This window comes from Giraffa tippelskirchi, chromosome 1 (genome assembly GCF_054371585.1).
Source record: "Giraffa tippelskirchi isolate mGirTip1 chromosome 1, T2T-mGirTip1v1.2.pri, whole genome shotgun sequence".
Taxonomy (NCBI): Eukaryota; Metazoa; Chordata; class Mammalia; order Artiodactyla; family Giraffidae; genus Giraffa; species Giraffa tippelskirchi.
Genome location: NC_137275.1, coordinates 164980666 through 165003968, shown reverse-complemented (window position 1 = coordinate 165003968; position 23303 = coordinate 164980666). Strand labels below are relative to the sequence as shown.

The window sequence follows — 23303 nt, the reverse complement described above, 5'->3', positions numbered from 1 at the left end:
GAGATTTTCAAATTATTTTTTATTAGGTAATCATAATTTCATAATAGCTGTTTAGATATATAAACATGTCTATATAATTTTCTAAACATGTAAATAAAAGATAGTAGTTGAGTACATCTGTTTGAATTCATATAACTCAAAACATTACCAAAACATTTATTTAAAAAATCAGTAAAATTGTTTAACACACTAGGAAAATTTAGGGGTGTGTATACATAAACATTTTTAAGCTTGCTTCACAAAAAAAAGAGTGCAATTTCTATCCAAGTGTTCAGAATGACTTTCAAAAATAGAAAAAAGAAGGTAGCACTGCTTTGTAATACAGCATTAATTAATACTGACTTACCCTGGAACATTGATGAAAGATTCTTTGTTATCACATATGGTAAACACATATAAAAATTAATACTCCATTTCTATGAACAAAACATAGAAATAGACTTTATTTTCTTAGAATAACTTGTTACCATGAAAAACTGCATTCATTCTGCAGATATTACTGACATCACACATTATTACTTTAAAAATATTTATGATACTTGAACTTCAAAAGGAAACCCACAATTCTCCTCCCAGTACATTCACTGAATGCAGATTTAAGTGAGCACATCTCATTTGATTGTGCCCTTTATTTGTATATTTAAAATGACTACAATATAGTACATTTGTATTTTTAACTGGTACCAAAGTTAAGATGTATGATCTAGGTAAAATCGGCAGCCTGTACTTCTAGTAACAGTTGTCATACACAAAAAGAAAAAAAAAAAAGCCCTGAGTCAGTATTTTTTGCAAAAGTAATGAAAAAGAGTGCTCTGAAGTTATTTTATAACTTATGAAATGGTTAAGACTGTCCAGTATTATTTTGTTTTCATTTTGATTGAAGAGAGGTATGGCTTTTTGTTTAGTTAATCCGATTCAGATCAATTGCTTAATACTCAATTTCATTTAAGTCCTCAGAATATCCTGATGATTGCTGACTTTCATCTTCCATTTCTGTCAGTAAAGACAAATAGACAATAACAGTTTTCTCTATTTTCAATGTAGAAAATACTGAATTTGCATTCTTACGATTTGAAACTATTGCAAATTCCCTTTTCAGTCAAACTTAAATAATTTGGAAAAATATTGTTACCTGCACAGGATCCTGCTTGAAATTTAACATCATCAATGGCAATATCACTTCTTATTGACACTCCCCGAATGGCTTCAAATATTATCTGAAAAATAATGAAATATGAATTTAGAAATAGAGTCATCCTCCTAAAACAATGCTGGTCAGAGGCAGATCCAGGCTGTGTGGGTTTGGAAGCTTAGATTGTTCTCAGGGGCCCACTTTCTGGAAAAGAATACAAAATCACCAATTCAAATTTAGGTACAAAAGGAAATACTTATTTGGAATGTAAAGAAATTTACAACAAATTACTGGAGCCTTGGAAATTCAAGTTCCTTTCTTCTGAGACCTCTTTAGGCAATTTCCCAGGAATGTCCACCAAGAAATGCCTCTAGGTAGTGACCTGGTTTCCCTTGCTATCTGGAATATTCTACTCCTGTCACTCACAGGCCCTGTGAAAGTGAAGAGCCCAGAAGTTTAAGCTTCTGTAGTCTCTCCCTAAATCTACCTTTGTACTAGTTCTAGGTGGGAGAATTAAAACAACAGATGAGACCCAAGTATGAACAGCACTGTATAATAGTTAAATTTACCAAAAAGACAACGGTTCACTGATCATGTTAAATACCATAACATCCAAGACACAGTCCAAGAAAAAGAGGAAACCAGTTTCATGACTTTAGATCCTAGAAGAAAATAACTGATCAAATATTCAGGTTCTAGGGAAAATATATTACCAGCTCTAAAACCACTCTAATAATAACTAATAAACCATGAAATACTGCAGGGAGGCTTGTGGGTAATGAAAATTGTCCAGAATACATACTTGCTCTACTGATTTTATAAGCAAATTACTCCCCATTGGACTAGTTCATGATTTAATTAAATAAACAATACAAAGTGGATAATTAATAAGCATATGAAACTATCTTGAATTTAATGACTCAAAGAAGCTTTAACAACAGAAACGTGGCAAGATAACATTAATAGAAATTCTAAAGATATAACCCTAAACAAGAATTCAAATAAATGGTAAGAAGAGGAAAAAGTGTCCTAATACATCTAGATAGGAGGATATATAAATGTAGTTAATAAGTGTTTTGGATTTCTGGACAACAGCGAAATCTGTTTTTTGACCTCCGACTTTGCAGGGGAAGTACAACAGAAAAATCACCTGATGGAATTATATTCTGAATAGTCTGTGGTTGGGCCAAACCCTTGGTTTCATACAACTCTCTCCTTTGAATTTCCTAAATATTTGAGTGATAACCATTTTATAGCATTATGATTTCCCCTTTGTATTATTCCCCTATTTGTATTTGTAAAAATTCTATTAAATGATTGTAGTTATTTTAGAATTCGGTAAAAATGTAACTTTTTCTTTCAGTTTAAGTGTATTTTATTTTCAAATGGTTACTACGTCATTGTGCATGCATGCTAAGTCACTTCAGTCGTGTCTAACTCTGTGCAACCCTATGGCCTGCAGCCTGCCAGGCTCCTCTGTCCATTGGATTCTCCAGGCAAGAATATTGGAGTGTGTTGCCATGCCCTTCTCCAGGAATCTTCCTGACCCAGGGATCCAACTGCATCTCTATCTCCTGCATTGGCAGGCAGGGTTCTTTACCACTAGCGCCACCTGGGAAGTGCAAGTCATTAGGACATAAATACTTACAGTTTTGACTCAACTACTTGATAAAGGGAACATTAGTTATTGTTTGGTCCAGGGGCACCAGGAAAAAATTATTGAGATTAAGGGTACCATGAGCAAGAAAATTTGAAGACCTGGTCTTAGTTCAGTACCCAGCACATAATAATTCCTACTAAATGTCAGGCAGTATGATGAACAATATGAACGATAGAAATATTTCACTGAGCTGAGAATTTGTCTAACACTCTCTTTCAATGATATCAAAGGATAAGAAATCAGGAGGAAAACACCTGAGAGCAGAGGAGGAAAGGTAAGCAAGAAATTCAAAGGAAATAAAATCATTCTGTGTTTTTGATCAATAGTGAGTCAGGTTCTGCTTAGCACTTTAATAAATCCCATAGGAAAGGACATGATTAAAATTTTGCTACTTGATACATTTTTTTTCTACAAAGAAAACCTGATGACTGGAATATCATCCAGAGGCCAACCACATACTTCTCCTATATCGGGGGTCTCCAACCTCCAAACAGCAGACTAGTACCTCCTGTCATTTTTTAAAAATTTATTTAGTTGGAAGCTCATTACTTTACAATATTGTAGTGGTTTTTGCCATACACTGACATGAGTCAGCCATGGGTGTACATGTGTTCACCATCCTGAACCCCCCTCCCACCTCCCTCCCCATCCCATCCCTCAGGGTCATCCCAGTGCACCAGCCCTGAGCACCCTGTCTCATGCATCGAACCTGGACTGGTGATCTGTTTCACATATGATAATATACATGTTTCAATGCTGACAGATCAATGGTGGCATTAGATTAGAAATAAAATGCACAATAAATGTGCTTGAATCATCCCAAAATTATCCCCTGCCCCTCAATCTGTGAAAAAAATTTCTTCCATAAAACTGGTCCCTGGTATCAAAAAGGTTGGGGACTGCTGCTCTACAGGATAAATCACAAACGGCAGCGGTACTGCAGTATTCTAAAAATCATCTGTACCTGTCCATTCTCTCTGATGATGTACAGATCGACTTGACTTCTCTAGTTCTATGCATTTTCCTGATCGCCTGGCTCATAACCTACTGTTCACTCGACATACCCATTTTGGATGTCTAGTAAGATCAAAAACTATGTGTGTTAAAAACAAAAGTAATTGTTAATTTGCCTCCTGCATAAGCTGCCCTCCTTCTTCCAGGTCTGCTCCACCTAAGGTCTTCCTCATCTCAATAAACAGCAACTCCATTCTAGTAGTTGCTCAGGCCAAAACTTTGGAGTCATCCTGGCTCCTCTCTTTCTCTCAAACCCCACTTTCCACAAGGAAGGAAGTCCTGTGGGCTTTCTGATGACATCTCACCTCTGCTGCACAGCCCCGCCCACCATTTCTGTTGCCAGGCCCACCAGCAGTAGCACCCAAAGTCTCCTTGCCCACCACCCCCACCACTATCGTCTATGTAGTAAGTAGCTCCATGTAGTAGCTAGAATGATCATTTAAAAGGATAAATCAGAACATATTACCTTAAAAGCCTCTAATGGTTTCTTATCGCTCTTGAAATAAATTTCAAACTGTACCATGTCATCCAAGGCCTTTCATGAGTATTTCCTGATACTTCTTTGACCTCATTACCTGATCAGCTTGACTTACTCTTTTTCATAGCACTCAATATCACTTGATGTTACATTATATATTTTTGTTTCACATTTTCTACCTCTCCCCCCTACTAGAACACAAACTTAAAAAGTGTAAGAACTGTATGCTATGTTCATTGCAGTATCCTCAGCACTTAAAAAGAGTAAATGGTCAATAAATACTTACTGGAAAGAGATATTCTGGCCTGAGCTCCTATAGTAGCTCAGTCTGATAACTGACATAGCTATTGAAAATACCAGGTCTGCCATGGTGATAAAGACCAGAAAGATTTGGGAAAGAATATATTTTTAGAAACAATTATATCTTTTTTATAGTTGGGTACTTTAAAGTTTATAAAACCCTTTCACAAACATAATCTCATTTGACTGTCACTTTAGTGATGTCAGCATGGCAGGCATTATTACCCCATTTTGAAAATGTATTAACAGGCTTCCCTGGTGGCTCAGATGGTAAAGAATCTGCCTGCAATGCAAGAGACCAGGGTTCAATCCCTGGGATGGGAAGATCCCCTGGAGAAGGGAGTGCCTACTCACTCCAGTATTCTTGCCTGGAGAATTCCATGGACAGAGGAGCCTGGCAGGCTGCAGTCCAAGGGGTTGCAAAGAGTTGGACACGAATGAGCAACTAACACAAACAGTCTCAGAGAGACGGACATTTCTCCAGGATCACCCTGTGCTTGCAATATCCAGGGCAATGAGGATATGTTGGGACTTCTATGGCAGGAGGGAGTGTAAAACAGGGACTTAGGGATGCAAACATTGGAACCAGTTAGATCTGGGACTGAGTTCTCACTCTGCCACTTACCAGCTGCACATTTAGTTTTCCCCATCTTTAAAGAAGAGCTACAAGATCAACTGGAAAAACTTATGCACAGCTCTTAGCACTGTGAGTACTTGGCACATAGAAGATGACCATTTGCACATGGGTGTCTCTGTGTTTTATTAGACACTAGGATGTTTTGGAGAAACTAGTTCATCCTGGTCTCCAGATAGTCATTTGGTATTCCTGAGGGAATCACAGAATCAAGAAGAACATTCCTCATGGCAGATTCATATCTGTTCCATTCTAAGCCTAAAGAAATGATCTAGAATCTTTTTTCCCAAATTGGGAGCCAAAAATCTCTCAGCTCATTCTTTACCCTTTGAGCTTAAATATCCCAAGATGCCACCCCAGGTGCTTCACTACTTTGTGCTCAAAAAAAACTTCAGACAACAAGTCATCTGACAAGTCTAATATATGCAAGGACCTATACTCGGGACTCAGATGCTGTGAAGTCACCTGTTCCACAGATCTCAAATCCTAGAGCTCTTGTGCATCAGCACCATTTGGGGATTTTAAAAAACATCAATCCTCAGGTTCTGCCTGAGAGACTCAGATTTGTTCCATCTGTGACACAGATTCTCCATCTTTAGAATGCTCCAGAATCACCACAATTCTTGTTAAGACAGATTTCAGGGCCCTAAGCCCCAGAGTTTCTGGTTCAGTAGCTCCAAGGCAGGGCCTGAGAGTGTGCATTGCAGGTGAGTTTCATTTTAGATGAATATACATTTCAGATGTTGCTGCTGGTGTCAGGACCACACCTTGAGAACCTTTGAATAGTGTGAGTGCCCTGATAACCTAAAAAAATTAATCCATCATCTCTGAATGATGATCAGTGATATAAGGAAGTTCATAAGTGATACATTTTCTTTCTGTAAGCAGACATTAAATCACTACCAAAATTATTCCTGGGGCTATATGTTTTCCTTTACTAAATGTTTAGATAGTTTTATTCACACCAAGATAATGCGCCATCCTTGAATAATGGTGCATCTTCCTTCTGTCATTTGTTCTTAGCAATAGCAACCTAGATGGCACTGCAACCTGGGTCTGTAGAAAATCAAGTTTGGTTAAGGGGTGGCATAAAATAATGTCTTTATTTTGGATACTTCTTCCTAGGAAGACTTGCTTAAGCCAAGCAGCCAGTGGTTAACATTAAGGGGTGCTCTGGTCCAGAAGCGAGGATGAGGAGGAAGTAGGGCTTTTAGCTGAAGGTCACTCCTGGAATTCTATACAGCAATTTCAGGAATAGTCAAGGGTCTAATGTTGTCTGCCCAGAGCTTTCTGGAGCTTTGACTCATGGTAGGCAGGTAAAGCCTTCCTTGCTAGTTCAGCGGTAAAGAACCTGTCTGCCACTGCAGACAGGAGCCCAGGGTTCCATTCCTGGGTTGGGAAGATTCCCCTGGAGGATGAATGAGAACCCACTCCAGATTCTTGCCTGGAAAATCCCATGGACAGAGGAACCTGGTGGGCTACAGGCCATGTGGGTCACAAAAGAGTCAAACATGACTTAGTGACTAAAGAAAAACAACAGGCAGGTAAAGTCATAGGCTTTTAGGAGGCTGCTGCTGATTTCTAGGCTAATTGGCTGCTTGATCTCACCCACTGGAATTGAAAGGGCTCCTTCTAATTGCTGCTCAGATTCCCTTATAATTGGGATCCTGCAGGAAGGAAGTCTTCTACTGCCTGTGAGCAGACTCAAGGGAGGCCCAGGACATAGGATCAAGATTCAGTTTCTTCTGCATCAGTGCAGACAGAGGCTTAAAAATTTACTCCGGATCATGTACTCTGTTAAATAGAAGCTTACAACAGCAGCCCTTGCATGTGGTTAATGATGAGTGAAAGATGCAGCTGCAACAACTAATTAGGTAATACCAGGTTTAGAAGAAAGAGAAGCTCTGTTTTGGAGATTTTCAGGACACAGAATATAACTGACACTCAAAATGTACCAAGATAAAAATAGCTACAGTTTCACTATTGAGTTGCAAAAATTACTCTGTGTATAAATACCCAAAGCTTTCTCTTTCTAATTCCCCTTTCACTGCTTAAGTTCAATCAATATAGACTAATTATGTTTACTCTTAAACAAGTACTGCCTCTATCTTTGACCCTGAAAAAGAACAAAACATTCTTGATGGTAGCAAGAAAAAGAAAGAGCATCAGAAGCGTATAGGCACATTTCCCATCATTTGATTCTTGTCTCTCTTGGCTTACCTGGTGCTGCCTCTCACAGCTATATTCAATCAGCGCCCGTAGCCAGGAGATGCTCTGTTCACCTCTTCTTCTCCACAAGAGAGACTCTTCACTGTCGCCTTCCTTTTTCAAATAAACATTCAGGAGGCCAGTCCCTGCTCCATACATGTGGTAGAAAAAGGTCAAGCACTGTTTTCCAGTGACTCCTCGCAGAGGCCTGGATAAGAGTCGTGCTTTTTGTCCATATACCAAGTGGGAAGCCTCGATGTACATGTAGTAGCCTTGAGAGCAATGCAACATCAAGTGTTGTTAAAAAGGACACATCACATTCTCTTCTAACCTATATATATATATATATATATATTCAGATTATTTTCCATTATAGATTATAACAATATATTAAATACTGTTCCCTGTGTTATACAGTAAATCCTTGTTGCTTATCTATTCTATGTATAGGGGCTTGTATCTGTTAACCCCATACCCGGAATTTATTCTGCCCCTCATTTCTCTTTTGAATACTGTTACCGGAAACAAATTAGAGTCAATGAATGACTTGACTACAGTACTGATAAAGGGGTTCATAATTTTGGAGAATGTGTATAATCCAAGAAAGATAAATATGCTACAAGATTTTGACCATCAAAATAAGTGTTTTCATGTAATAATTTATAATTCAGTTTAATACACAGAGGTAATTAATATACTAGTATTGTGCCACTGAGGTGGTAATTAACATGAGAATTTATCCTACTAATCCATGGACAATATTTGGGGGTTCCATCATTGGTTTAGGGGAATGGTCAGGTAGACGAGGTTCAAGTCTTGGTTCTAATAGTGATTGTCTGTATGACTATGATCTAATGGGTTTTCCAGTCGGAACCTACGTTCAATTTAAAAATTTGTTGTTCAGTTGCTAGGTTGTGTCTTACTCTTTGCAACCCCATGAACTGCAGCACTCCAGGCTTTTCTGTTCTTCATTATCTCCCTGAGTTTAAAAATAACAGTTAATAAACCTGTGCTACAGAGTTGTGAGAATTAAATAATGTGTGTGACATATGTCCACATGTAATATGTATTCAAATATGTTTTCCACCCTGCTTTCCTAAGATTTTTCTGTGACACTTCTTGAAAATATAATTGTACAATATTTCAGTTCAGTTCAGTCGCTCTTTGCGACCCCATGGACTGTAGCACACCAGGCTTCTCTGTCCTTCACCAACCCCCAGAGCTTGCTTAAATTCATGTCCATTGAGTCGGTGATGCCATTCAACCATCTCATCCTCTGTTGTCTCCTCCTCCTGCCTTCAATCTTTCCCAGCATCAGGGTCTTTTCCAACAAGTCAGTTCTTTGCATCAGGTGGCCAAAGTACTGGAGCTTCAGCTTCAGCATCAGTCCTTCCAATGAATATTCAGGATTGACTAGTTTTATCTCCTTGCAGTCCAAGGGGCTCTCAAGAGTCTTCTCCAACACTACTGTTCAAAACCATCAATTCTTTGGCACTCAGCTTTCTTGACAGTCCAACTCTCACATCCATACATGACTACTGGAAAAACCAGAGCTTTGACTAAACGGATCTTTGTTGGCAAAGTAATGTCTCTGATTTTTAATATGTTGTCTAGATTTGTCATAGCTTTTCTTCCAAAGAGCAAGCATCTTTTAATTTCATGGCTGCAGTCACCATTTGCAGTGATTTTGGAGCCCAAGAAAATAAAGTCTCTCACTGTTTCCATTGTTTCCCCATCTATTTGCCATGAAGTGATGGGACCAGACGCCATGATCTTAGTTTTCTGAATGTTGAGCTTTAAGCTAACTTTTCACTCTCCGCTTTCACTTTCATCAAGAGGTTCTTTAATTCTTCTTCGCTTTCTGCCATAAGCGTAGCATCACCTGTACATCTGAGGTTATTGATATTTCTCCCGGCAATCTTGATTCCAGATTGTGCTTCATGTAGCCCAGCATTTTGCATGATGTACTCTGCATATAAGTTAAATAAGCGGGTGACAATATACAGCCTTGACGTACTCCTTTCCCGGTTTGGAACCAGTCTGTTGTTCCATGTTCAGTTCTAACTGTTGCTTCTTGCTGACCTGCATACAGATTTCTCAGGAGGCATATAAGGTTGTCTGGTAGTCCCATCTCTTTAAGAATTTTCCATAGTTTATTGAGATCCACACAGTCTATAATATTTAATATAATTATTTATGATATTTAACATATTTTATACCTTATACTGTATACATCATACACTATATACTGTATGTTAATTATATAACACTTTACATTTCCATTTTCCTTTCCTAATTTTAGTTTTTTTTTTTTTAATTTGCTTGTTTTAGGCAGAAGTAGGATTAATCTGCACGTAAATAATGCAGTGGTGTGTGGGAGCCTGTTTCCATTGGCTCCAACAGTCAATATGTGACTTCTGTTGGTAGGTCTAAATGGCTTCACTCTGGTAGTTTGAAATGGTCTACAATGGAAGTATTCATACTACAGAAATGGGACATAACTACAAGTCAGCCCTCCACAATAAAAAATAGAGCTGGTTAGTGTTAAATAATTACCATGAAGCCACTAAAATAAGCAATATAATAATAGTAATTTCCAGAATAATACACTCATAATATAATTCTATATACCTGTGGCTCATTTTTTTAAAAAGCCATGGACTCTATATAAGTAGTTCTTAACCTTTCCTCATTTGATGAAAAGCTTCTATCTCTTCAACCTGAAAAAATATGCACAAATTTTTATATCCAGTTGCATCATCATCTTCGACAATATTGATTTTTTTACATACATGATGTAAAAATTTTTACATCGTGTTATCTCTTTATTATTTCACACAGAAATTAATGGCTGCACTGAGGGAAAAAAAAAGAGTTGCCAAATACTGCATTCAAATGAAATGGCTTCTAGAGCATCTTTAAAGTTTCAAGTTTAGTCAATGAAGTCTATTCATTTCTCGAAAGGCAACGCTTGAGACATCCCAATCAGAATTGATCAGAGGCTCCATCCTTGCTCCTTCAAGGCATACCTCCTTTTCCTTTCCCTCATTTTCACAGATCTGAGAATCCAACAGGCTATTATAAGAGTGGGAGAAAAAGTCCTGCCCCATTTGGTCTTATCAAATCTTGCGCACCGTGCAAGCCCTCCCTCAGTGTTTCACTCAGTAAAGTTACCACCCTGCAAACCTGGGCAATCAGCCATGGGCTCTGTCAGCCAGCCTTCCGTGTGACCCACTCTGAACTTCTGGGACACTGCCATATGTCTGCCGTGCTCACCAGTGACATCCTCATCACTAAAGCCAAGGGTCAGTTTTCAGTTCTTGTCGTTCTTGTCCTTAGTAGCACTGGACACAGCAGATCACCCCTACCTCCTAGGGGGACTTTCTTATTTTGGTTTGCAGGACGCTAACCTCTCCTGATTTTTCTCCCACTTCACTGGTCACGCCTTTGCTAGTTCACCTTTTCTTCTCTGACCTCTTGATCTTGGAGTGCTCCAAGGCCCAGTGTTTGAATCTCTCCATTCTCGTTCACTTCTTTGGTGATCTCATCTTGTTTCATGGCTTGAAATACTATATGTGTTGTTATATCTCAAAATTTAATTTCCAGCCTCTTTCCTAAAATCCAGACTTGTTGTTGAAAGCACCTAAAGGACATCTCCTCTTATTGTCAAGTAGATATCTCAAACCGAACGTGGTCAAAACTAGACTCCTAACAGCCTCACTCTAAAGCTTACCCCACCCTTTTTAGTTGTCCAGGCCCCAAACCTGGCCATTCTTTATATCCTCTCACTCTTCACATCCAGATGGTCAGGAATTTCTGTTGGTTCTACCTTCAGAATATGTCCAGAATCCAATCACTTCTCTCCTTACCACCTCCACTGCTACCTCCCAATCTGAGCCAGTATTGTTTCTGACTTGGATTAATTCAACACCTCCCAACAAGTCTGCCTGCTTTTACCCTAGTTCTCTGCAATCTAATCTAAACATAGCATCCATAGTAAACTTTCTAAGACAATAGCTAAATTTTACCATTCCTCTATTCAAAACCCTCCATTGGCTTAGCATTTCACTGCAAGTAAAAGCTGAAAGCCTGATAATATATAAGGCTTTACATAACTCCTGCTCATTCTCTTACCTCTCTGATTCCTACTATCTTTCTCCTCACTCACTCTGAGTCTCGAGGACACACTTGAGTTCTATACCATTCCTGGAATGTAGTAAGTTTGCTACCACCCCAGGGCCTTTGCATGTGCTAATCTCTGCCTACAGTGGCTTTTCTCTCATATAATCTCACGTCTTACTCTCTCACCTCTAAGTCTTTGCCCAGATATTACCTTTTCTACTAGGCCTATTCTGACTATACTGTTTCAAATAGCAATCCCCCCTGCTCTGGTACTTCTCTTTCTCTATACCCTAATTTATTATTTTCCATACCATTTAATTGCCTCTTAACATACTATATAACATTCCTATTTCTATGTTTGTCTGTCTCCTTCCTCTAGAACATTCAAAGGCAGAGATATTTCCTTGTTTACTTTACTGCTATGCCCCCAGGTCCTAGAGCAGTGTCTGGAACATAGCAGATGCTTAATAAATATTTGTTGAATGAACAAAAACCGCAGACCAGTCTGACCATTTCCAGAGCACATGGCTCTACCAAGGTTACTCCAGTTGCATGAAGATCTTGGCAACGAGACATGTACTTGACTAGGATGCTCCAAAGCAAAGTAGGAACAAGTCCAAGTTTTAATAAAGTCACATTTTAAAGAAAATGTTCTCAACCTAGTTCCATACCATCTGACTTTTTTTTTTTTTAGCCAAACACACATTCTTTAACATCATTACTTTCATTCTTTCACTGGCAAGAAAATTGCTACACAAGAAGTACTGGGGTTTTTACACTTTCAGCAATGAAAGAAAATGCTTATTGTTTGTTTCTTTAATACTTTTTAACTTAAGCTAGGCTGGATGTAAACAAATACTGATACACAAAACCCTAACAGAAGGGTGTATTTCATTTAATCCCATGGAAGATAAAATCAAAACATGAACATGGTTTATCACCTACTATGCACAAAGGTGTTCTGTACTATCCTATATGTAAATTAGTATAGCACAATGAACTGAAACCCTACCTTAATGCATGTTTAAACTGAAAAATATTTCCTCCAAAAATAATTCTTAAGGAAATAAGAAGAAAGTCAAAGAAAAATAACTTTGGTACCTTTGGGACTCTCAAAAGGTCCACTTGAATCCCAAGAAAAGGACCTTAGCTAAAGATGAAACACTTGATGGGAGGGGGAGGATAGCGGACAGGGAGGCTCCTCTGAAAGATGCTGTCACTGGGAAACTGGAAAGAAGAGACTATTGTGGGCCTACAAGAGGAAGTCTTTTCAAAATGGAAAGAAAGCAATGGGTCCATTATAAGTGAGAGATGACGTAAGAAGTATCTTCCATCTAGTGATGATAGTATGTAAACCCAGTGATGACATATGCTGTGTGCTGTGCTTAGTCGCTCAGTCACGTCTGACTCTTTGTGACCCCATGACTGTAGCCCACCAGGCTCCTCTGTCCGTGGGGATTCTCCAGGCAAGAATACTGGAGTAGGTTGCTATTTCCTTCTCCAGAGGATCTTCCCAGCCCAGGGACCAAATCCAGGTCTCCCGCATCATAGGTGGATTCTTCACTATCTAAGCCACCAGGGAAGCCCAAGTCCTGGCCAAAATCATCTGAGGTCCTGCTGGAGGGGTAAACCTCCAGGATTATCCAACTGAATTCTTCCTTGTGTGAGTACAGTGCACTAATCAGTCAGCCTAAACTGGGTGAAGCATTACTCTGGTAATGCTTTCCTCTCATGAGTATCTGGGTCTTGGGTATCAGGCTGAAGCCATTACCTAATGTTTCTAGTTCCAGAGATCATAGTGTTTGCTGCTGCTGCTGCTAAGTCGCGTCAGTCGTGTCCGACTCTGTGCAACCCCATAGACGGCAGCCCACCAGGCTCCGCCGTCCCTGGGATTCTCCAGGCAAGAACACTGGAGTGGATTGCCATTTCCTTCTCCAATCATTGTGTTTAGTACCATGAAATATGAAAGGAAAGCTCCTGAACTGTTTGACATGTGTAACTGCTGCTTTTGGAAGAGACGGGGAACAGCCAGGGGAACATTAGTGTAATTACACCTTTCTGGGCACTAGTCTACTTTTCTTGAATAATGTTGACCTTTCTAAAACTCCTTCAGGATGTAGTTTCTGTCTTAAGCCCATACATATATCCCTTAAGGCAATACTGATTTAGACTAATCTAGACCAACATCTATACCTAAAAATAATTGTCACATATTTGTCAACTGATCAGAATCTGTCTGTCTGATGCCCAGACCAATTATTCTTCTTGATTCCAAACATGTTTTTCTTCTTGACTTGAATGTGACATTTCCTTTCCCCAGAAAAAATCGGAGCTTCGTGGAGAGACAGTCGGCCTCACATGTGTTTGGAAAGCAGAGAGAAGCCCTGTGTGTTGACAAGCTTTGCCACATTCCAACTCCAAATGCTGTCTGTCTCAGTAAACAAAAGCTCTCTGGATGGGAGCCAGGAGCCCCAGCGATGAAACCTCAGACTGGCTCATGTGTCCCGGCACATGAAGGATTCCAGTCTGTGGAAGGGATTATTAACTGGAGAAAACAAATTACTTTCTTTCTGTGGATCACTATTTAACATTCAAGATAGGGGTTCCAGTGAGTCTACTGGGAGATCACGGTCCCGTCTGTTCTTTGCTCAACAACTGTGATGTGTTGAGACACAGCATATTCGTAATTGGGAGCAGAGAAGCAGCTGTTTCTCTAGTCTTGCGGCCCTCTCTCACCAGGGCTGGCAAGGAGTGGGAGGCCATGTGGAATGAACAGCTAGCTGCTTCATTAAGCTGGAAGATGATTCTTAACAATCAGGGGGAAAAAATATCAATATTTTGGGAAGAACAACTGCTAAATCTCTCTCCCTCTAAAATTATTGTTCTTTATTATATCTTTTAAATGATTTTTTAAGTGTGTCATAAATGAGTGGTTATTAACTTATTGGGGACAGAGTTTCAACTTGAGAAAACTTTTAACAGTTCTGAGGTGGTGATGGTTACACAAAAGGTATATGTACTTAATACCACTGAACTATGTACATAAAAATGACTAAAATGGTAAATTTTATGTTATGTATATTTTACCACTATTTTTAAAAAAGCTTGTCATAGAAGTCTTCTCTTGGGTAGGTAGGGTCCAACAATACCAGAAATTACTGTGATAAGATAAATTATGAAAACACTGAGGAGACTGGAGGTTTTAATATTCTAGAGCTAATTGCCCTTATAGTTTCAGACTAGTTGAGTAGCATTGTTACGTGTCTAGATACCAGCTACCAAAATTCTTAAAAGACAAGGACTTGAATGAGACTGCTATTAAATTTCAGCTATTAATATATAACCAACACATTAAATATATAGTTTTGATTTTCTTTTGTGTCAACAGAACAATTTATAAGTAAATGCCATTATTTGGTATTTTAATGTATCACTCATATTTCTACTACACAAGAAGGTTCATATAAGACTCCTACCTTTATTTAGTAGTGTGTTGGAGAGAATTTAATTGCCAGAAGTACAGAAGATGTATTGAAACACTGAACAGTACCACAGAAGAAATTGATGGTGTCTCTTTATTTGGAAATTATTTTTTAAAAAATGATGAATAGCTACTTTTCTAGGACGTAGCTGTGGGAAAGAGATAGGGAAAACTGGATGACTTTTAATCTATTCACTGGTGGACTCAGTGAGCTAGGAAATGTTACAGTTGAAGGCATTTTCTCACTAAACTGGAGAGTTATCTGTTGATTTATTTATTCTACTATCTTTTGGTCACAAAACCCATGTAAATTCCAGGACAACTAAAACAATTATTTAAGAAGAATTCTGACAGCATGGCATCACGTTAATAATATAATATTATTATATAAATATAAGCATATAATAAAATTGTAATAACCAATAAAACCCTTGGAACTTCGTTAAGATTTGTCTTTACTATCTTGTAAAAGAAACATCATCAGTGTCAAGGAACTTTCTGATTCTTCCAGGATAGAGCTATTCAAGTAGATGGTGACAAGAAATGGATAAACAGGTCCTGCAGAGTCAATTTCAGCTCAATGCAAGTCAAGATTTATCTGTCACAAGTGCTTTTATCATTTTACTAAACAGGGAGCCAAATGGTGGGGCTAGAATATTGTCTTTATTGTTGTTCTAGTAGAATGACATGTTCTATTAGATGACTGACAAACATTGGAAAGGTTTCCTCAACTTTAGCCACACAAATACCATTGTATATATATTACTTATCCACATTCTACCTGTACTATTATTCATTTGATATATTTCTTTAAATAGATTTCATTTTTTACTTCTTAAATCCATTATTCAAATAGGAAACTGCATATTAGCATGAAAACAGAAAACAAGCTATAAATTTGTGAAATAATGGTGTTGCTGTACTGATTATATATTTTGCTTTTACATGAATAGTCCTATCAAATTAAAAATATTCATCCACTTAACCCTTAAATTACCCAGTGGTACTTTGGAAGACACTGGTTCAAGGTCTACCAATCTTCTGGTTACTACTAAGTCATTTTATTTGTAATCATATGCCATGATGTTCTATGTATAAAAGCACAAATAACACAAAACACTGAGTCCAAGAAAGTATCCCAGAAATGAACACCAGATGAACATCAGATTTTGTGAATGAGTCACTAACTACAAAAATAGTAATATCATTTTCATTTTAGTGGAGCTTATATAGTATTAATTCTTTCAGAAATACAACCTTGGTTAATCATCACAGCAGCCCTAAGAGATTAGCAGGGCATCTGCTGTTATGTGATGCATGACACATAGTAGGTACTTAGAAAATATGGAGAAAATCAAGATCGTAGAAACTCTGCTCTATATAACATTACGATTGCTCCCAGTTCTAAGATGTTTCATCTCATAAACATGTAGCTTATGACACTGGTGGCTTTAACAAACATTCACTTTAAAGGGGTATTTAATTGCTTATACTTTAATTTATGAATGGGTGACCTTGTTATATTGTAATCTGAAAGCCAATATATCAGCCCACATTAGGCCATTAGAGGCCATTGTGTAGCCTAACCCTCAAAGGTGAAGCTACCCTTTGAGGGTTTAGGCTACACAATGGCTGTGGGGACTGTGGTCCTGGAGTTACACTGACAATATTGGTTCACAGATCAGAGAAAATTTAGATACTTTCTGATGGGTTACATTTCAGTGGATGTCAAAATGCTATCAGTTTGAATATATCCTTTCCAAGAGCAGACACCCCTTTCTGATATGAAGGGTGCTAGGCATGAGATTACCTGGCTGTGTGAAGAATTGTGCTTTTCACATGTAAGCTGTCACAGCTGTTTCAAGTCATGTGGGGTCTCCTACCAGCATGTGGGCTGGAAAACTCTGGTGAGACAGTGTGGACAGAATATGGTCATTAGAGCCCAACATTCCTGAGATACAGTCCCTACTCTATCAATCATCGCTGTGTGGCCTTGGAAAGGCATTTCTTCAACCTTTAGTTCTTTCATATGAAAAATGGACACTTTTACTTACAAGTCATGGTAAGGATGTGTTATTGACTGAATATTCATTTCCCCTCTTTCCAAATTTATATGTTGAAATCCTAACCCCCACTATTATGGTAATTGGAGATATGGTCTTTGGGAGGGGTTAGGTCCTGAGGGCCAAGCTCTCATAGGTGGGATGAGTACCCTTATGAGTCCTCAGAGAGCTCACTTGCCTCGTCTGTCGTGTAAGGACACAGCAAAAAGACTGCTGACTTTGAATTAGGAAGTGACCCCTCAGCAGACTTCAAATCTGCTAGCACCTTGATCTTGAGCTTCTCAGCCCTCAGAACTGTAAGAAATAAATGTCTGTTATTTAAGCCTCTGAGTCTATGGTATTTTTGTTATAGCAGCTCAAACTAACTAAGGATATAAATGTCCCAGCACAGTGCCTGCACATGGTAAACACTCCATAAATGATCAGTAGATGTTATTATTTCCCTAGAAGAATAACTGTTACAGTAATTTAAAGAACAAGACCAAGATAGAAAACTCCAATGCTATATTATCTGTGGGTAACCCTGGGCATAGCATAGCAAAATTTGCAGCCTGTGCATTGTTATACCTAGGAATAAAAAGATATAATCTGTAAAAGATTTTATGTGGTTAGAAAATTGAAAGACATCCTGAGACCCTTTAGGAAGTTCGCATTGAAACAGGTGAAATAAATGATGGAAAAAAGGGAGACCCTAGAAAAATTTACTGAAAAAAAATCAGAATGCTCTGTGTTGTTCACCAGAGAATTTAATACTCTGTGGTCAAGTATTTTCTGGGAATAAATATTGAACACACTAAGAAGTTTTTACATTATAATTTTTGTTATGAAGTTTCACCCCAGTCAGCTGAAATATTCTTCAAAGTTTTCAGAGAGACAAAGCAAACACAGTCATACCATTTTCTTTAAACAAAGCCACACCAAGTAAACTAACTTGTGCCCCTACATGTAAATAAAGGAGCAAAATTACGAGTAATGGAATATCTACTGCATGTACTTTTGTCAGATTTTCATAGATTTTGTCTTTAGGCAGGAGGGAGAATGTCATTCACAAGTCGATTAAGTTTAAACTCAACCATCCTTTGAAGTACATAAACAGACAAGTAGCTATAGTTATTCTCCTTTGCTAGATGACATCACTGAGACCTAGAGATTTTAAGTAACTTTTTCAAGGTCTCATACCTAGTGAGTGGGGAACCTTGACTCCAAAGCTCATGGGTCTGTTATATCCTGGCTTGGTAACCCTCCCTCGCCCTTTTCAGAGACTCCCTCGCTCCACTGCTTCCTATTTTTGTTTTGTCCTCTCTTCTGTGTCCAAGACATAACACAGACTGTTATCCAGAAAATTCCCCTGTGGTACTTTACCACAGCACAACCCTCTTCTCAGATCTGTTGTTACTAGATTTTTTGGTGTCCCTGAGAAATGGAAGAGAAGCTATCAACTTCCTCCCCAGAAAAATGTACATACAGACAACATCGTGACTATAATGAACTCAAACTAAAGCTGATTTATTCTTGATATTTCTCTATTCCTCTCGTAATTTAGTTTCTCCCCATTACTACATTTTCTATGGGTCTTGCTAATTAAGTGGTTATTCTTATATGCATCAGGGAGGGCTTATCTGTTCATTTATTCTTTCCAAGGACTTTTTTGAGCCTCTGTAGTGTATAAGGTTGGAAAAGGCAATGGCATCCCACTCCAGTACTCTTGCCTGGGAAACCCCATGGACAGAGGAGCCTGGTAGGCTGCAGCCCATGGGGTCTCGAAGAGTCGGACACGACTGAGTGACTTCACTTTCACTTTTCACTTTCATGCACTGAAGGAGGAAATGGCAACCCACTCCAGTATTCTTGCCGGAGAATCCCAGGGACGGAGGAGCCTGGTGGGCTGCCATCTCTGGGGTCTCATAGAGTCGGACATGACTGACGCGACTTAGCAGCAGCAGCAGCAGCAGTGTATAAGGTACAACAGTAAGTCCTGTGGGGATTCATGCAGGAATTTGATAGTATTCTGCCTTCATGAGGCTTCCCTCATAGCTCAGTCGGTAAAGAATCTGCCCGCAATGCAGGAGACCCTGGTACTATTCCTGGGCTGGGAAGATTCTCTGGAGAAGGAAGGGCAACCCACTCCAGTATTCTCACCTGGAGAATCCCATGGACAGAGGAGACTGGCAGGCTAGAGTCCATGGGATTGCAAGAGTCGGACACGACTTAGCGACTAAACCACCACCTGCCCTCATTATACTGCCAGCCAGAGTTAATGAGGCTCATTTTTTGTTTGCTGATTTATCTCTTTTCACTAGATTCAGTGTTGAATGGCCTTGAGGCTGCTGCTGCAGCAGCCTCTTGCTACCATGAGAGGACAGACTGTTTGCGATTGGAGCCAACTCAGAAAAACCAGAGCAGAGAGGTGGAGAGAAGGAGGTCCCAGTGACACAGTTTTATCCTCTATGTCAAGCTGTGCCTCAAGTAAGCCCTAAAATGCATTTTTTTCCCTGTTACAAAGAGCAACAGACTATTTCCAACCAAAACAGTCTTAACATATACACATCTTTTTATTACCTTTTTAATTTCATTGTCTTTCCAGATATAGCCTCACACTCTCTTAGAATCTTCTACTCAATGCTGGAAGTAGAAATCTGATCTACCTTTGAACAAAGGCTGAATCTCTTCAACAGCTACCCTAGCTGATGCAACACTGTCCCAGAACCTCTGAAGTAACGGGAAGAAAAGAGGTTAGTGGTAGGACCAAGCTTCACATCATCTTCTTAGGCAAAGGTGCATTTAGGATCCAAGGCCAAATGGATACTCACTACTCACAGGGATAGTGGCTGGAACCAAGTGTTCTTGAAAAGACCCAAGTCAAAACTGCCAGGAGGGATGCAAGTAGAAAATCTATGTGAGTTGTATCTCTGTAGTACAAGTACTAGGGGAAAAGAGGGTAGCCATAGATCATCAGCCAGAGAGTACAGTGCCCAAAATGGTGAGATGCAAAAGAGCCAGTACTTAGATATCTGTCATAACAGAAGGTATCCAAGAAAGAATTTGAAGTTAATCCGTCCTCCACTCACTCTGGCTAAAGGATCCGGACGATGCTGGGCAGAGGAGGAAGTAAAACAAAGAAAGTTCAAGCACAGACAGTCTTCTCTTTTGTCATCTCCAAACTATGAATCAGGCCCATGCTGAGGGAGAGAGATGATTCAATTGAAAGAGAAGTGAAGTTGTCATTTGAATTGGACATCTTAACATACCTGAATGTGTGACTGCTCCACTACCTCAATAGGACTGGGAAACTGTGGGATCTGCCAGGGGTAGGAAAGGGAGAATTCTCTAGGGTATGTTTGAAGAGAGTGTTGGAAAGAAAATACAAAGCTGTTCCTGATTGCACCCTACCAAGTTTAGCCAATACAATATATATTTTTTGTTGTATTGCTGCTGTGTGGTATTATTCCCTAGGCTTATTTTTGAGGTAGACCATAAGAAACAGCATTATGGCACTCTCTGTAAGGACCCTTCAGAAAATATCTCTTTAATATTATTATCATGGATAGTTCTGCTTTGCTGGACCAAATGATGTGCTTATATCCAACTGGTGTTCCTAGAGAAATTGAGAGCCTCAGTGGAAAAGGTCTATTCTTCAAGGAGTATTTTATTATGGACATTGTTTGCAATTGCCGACACATGGTGATAATAAGAAGTAGAACAACTTTTAGTCTGGTTTAGTGTAGTTTACACATTTCCTACAGAAAAATGCACCCCTTTATTGCCTCCATCCCTTGGTGGACTGCTTCATCTGTTTCTATTCTAAGAACACAGTAAATCATGTTTTATAGATGACTTTCCCATCTTTTTCAGCTTCTGGAAAGTGAGGACTCACACTGATACATCTTCCCTGTCTGCCAGTATATTTCTATACTAGGCCTCAGTCCTGGGCTTCATTTTAGACCACTATTTTATTTTTTTCATTTTTCCCCATCTCTCTTTTATTTTTAAACCTTACTTCTAATTATCTTTGTGTGCATATCTTTGTAAGCTCATTTAAATCCTTTTTGTATCTAGATAATGAGCAATATAATAAACAGAAAGAATGATTTTAAATGCACATACTGAATTACCTATTCCATGTGTAATATCCCACATGCAGTTCACTCTAGACACCTTAGTTTTCACATTTCAAAATGTAGTAAACAACCCCTAGAAAGCTATTTCGGGTTTCCTTAGGAAACAGCACCATGTGGCATAACTCACCTACCCCAGTAGTGTGATCTCCCTTTGGTCCGGTGTAGGAGGTGGGAGTTTCTCCCCTCCTCCTGTGCCAGCTGCTCCGGTTTCTTCTCTCCTGAGTAAATATACATTCATCTTGTTCGAAAGTACACTCTCCTGGTGGAAGTAGGAGCTTCTCTGCAAGGAAACAGCAGGTGTTGTGACTGCTAAGGCTCTTTCAATGACTATGTATTCCAAGACTCACTGGAAACACACACTAATGTGTGGGTATCCTCTGGCCACATGCCCCACATAGAGAGGCAACCCGCCCACCAGCAGCCCCTCTAAGCCAAGCTCTTGCCTCTGGCTAGAGTCTGGACTTCACCCTGGTTCTGCCATAGAGGCAGAGAACAATTGGAAATTTAGATCCAAAAGTATTGGAATACTTTGAGAAAGAAACTTTCTGTGACTTGTGAATTTATTTGTATGAATGAGATTATAAAACTCTCTGACAATTGGAGGTATATTGCCTTTATGGAAACATAAAAATAATAAAATTGCAAGCAGGAGGTTTCTTCAGAAATCCAGAATGAGTGAAGAAAATCCTCAGAGCAAAGCTATAGTCTCTTTGGAAGAGGCAGAGAATGTGAAAGAATTAAACGTGATTTTGCTTAATACATGTGGAGCAGGTTACTGCATTTTTCTGTGCCTCAGCATTCTTATTTGTAATGTGGGAATATTAATGGTATCCACCTCAGGGGGTTGTGAGGATTAAATGAGATGATGTATGTAAAACATTTAGAACATGAAGTTCTGAGTAAATATTAGCTAAATAAACATTAGAACATGGTGTTTTTCAACCTGGAGGTTTATTTTCCATTTCCAAAAACAAATGTTTCTGTCTTTGGATGCTATCTTCTGGACTCTAATAATGATTATATTAGAGTGGCGCCACCTCCCAACTTCCTGGGAACTTCTTTGGCTGAACTTGGTTGTACCTTCCTACATCTAGATTCTCCAATAAACAATCCATCTTTTCCTTCTCTCGCATGATAATTATTTTACTTCATTTTATTTTACATACACTACAAGCTAATGAAGGCTCATTCCCTTTTCTACGCCTTGAGTGTAGAGATTTTTATCTTGTTTTATGCTGTTCTTGCAGTGCCACACAAATCAAGGGACTACAGACAAATTGTCTTTTAATTAAATAAACATGGAGATTATTCTCCAGTGCCAAATAGATACCACAATATGCCTGCTTGTTAAAGAAATGGATACCCTGTGACTTGGGATGCAGTGGTAGTTAATAGATAGATACCAATGATCAGGGGTGAGGCATGCATAATTTTCTCATTAGACATAATGTCCAACACATAGCCATAATATTTGTCACTATCATCAATTCTTGGTCCATTGTTTGATTGTCATTTAATCCACTTAGAAAATATTTATTTTATTATGATTTAGCAATGATATGCTTAGCCTAGTATATGTATATTAACAATTTCATCAGTATAGCTTGAAAATCTACATTCAAGTAAGGCAACAACAGTAATCATAACAAGAGTAATTATCAAAGAGGGTACCTGTTTTTAAAGCACTGCTTTGTGCCAGGTCCAAAGCTAGGGAATTTATCCGTGTTATCCTCACTATTCAAGTATGTATTACCACCTCTCTTATAGATGAGAATAGAGCGATCAAGTCATGTGCAAAGTCATACATTGCATTTAAGTCATCACTTCTAAATAAGAGAGGTACTTCTGGCAAGAAAAGCAAAGGACAGACTAGCAGAGATTAAATCTATGTGGTATATTATTAGAGAAACGGGACATGCCATGAATTGGCCAGGGAGACAAAGAAAGCTGAAATGACAGTCATCTTACCTGGAGACCAGCAGCTTCCCAATTCTAGTGTAATGTCATCCAAGGCTACTAGACCACAGTCCCAGAAACTTTTGCATAGGCTCATGAAAACCACCTGCAATGAAGAAAAATAAAACTATGAGTTC

General features: G+C 38.8%; 1 protein-coding gene across 4 annotated transcripts in view; it reads right to left on the bottom strand.

Annotated features, from left to right (window-relative positions):
- Positions 1-23303, bottom strand: part of MAMDC2 (MAM domain containing 2) — a 161945-nt gene continuing 138642 nt past the window's right edge. For 3 of the 4 annotated variants that reach the window (XM_081504376.1, XM_081504392.1, XM_081504383.1), the window contains 5 exons: positions 23179-23272; positions 21338-21490; positions 7439-7698; positions 1133-1217; positions 1-993 (listed from right to left, as the gene is read on the bottom strand). In XM_081504376.1, the coding sequence (XP_081360502.1) occupies positions 929-993; positions 1133-1217; positions 7439-7698; positions 21338-21490; positions 23179-23272 (657 nt within the window). In that variant the 3' untranslated portion in view covers positions 1-928. The remainder of the gene's footprint in view (positions 994-1132; positions 1218-7438; positions 7699-21337; positions 21491-23178; positions 23273-23303) is intronic. The other variant, XR_014057814.1, reaches the window with a different exon arrangement.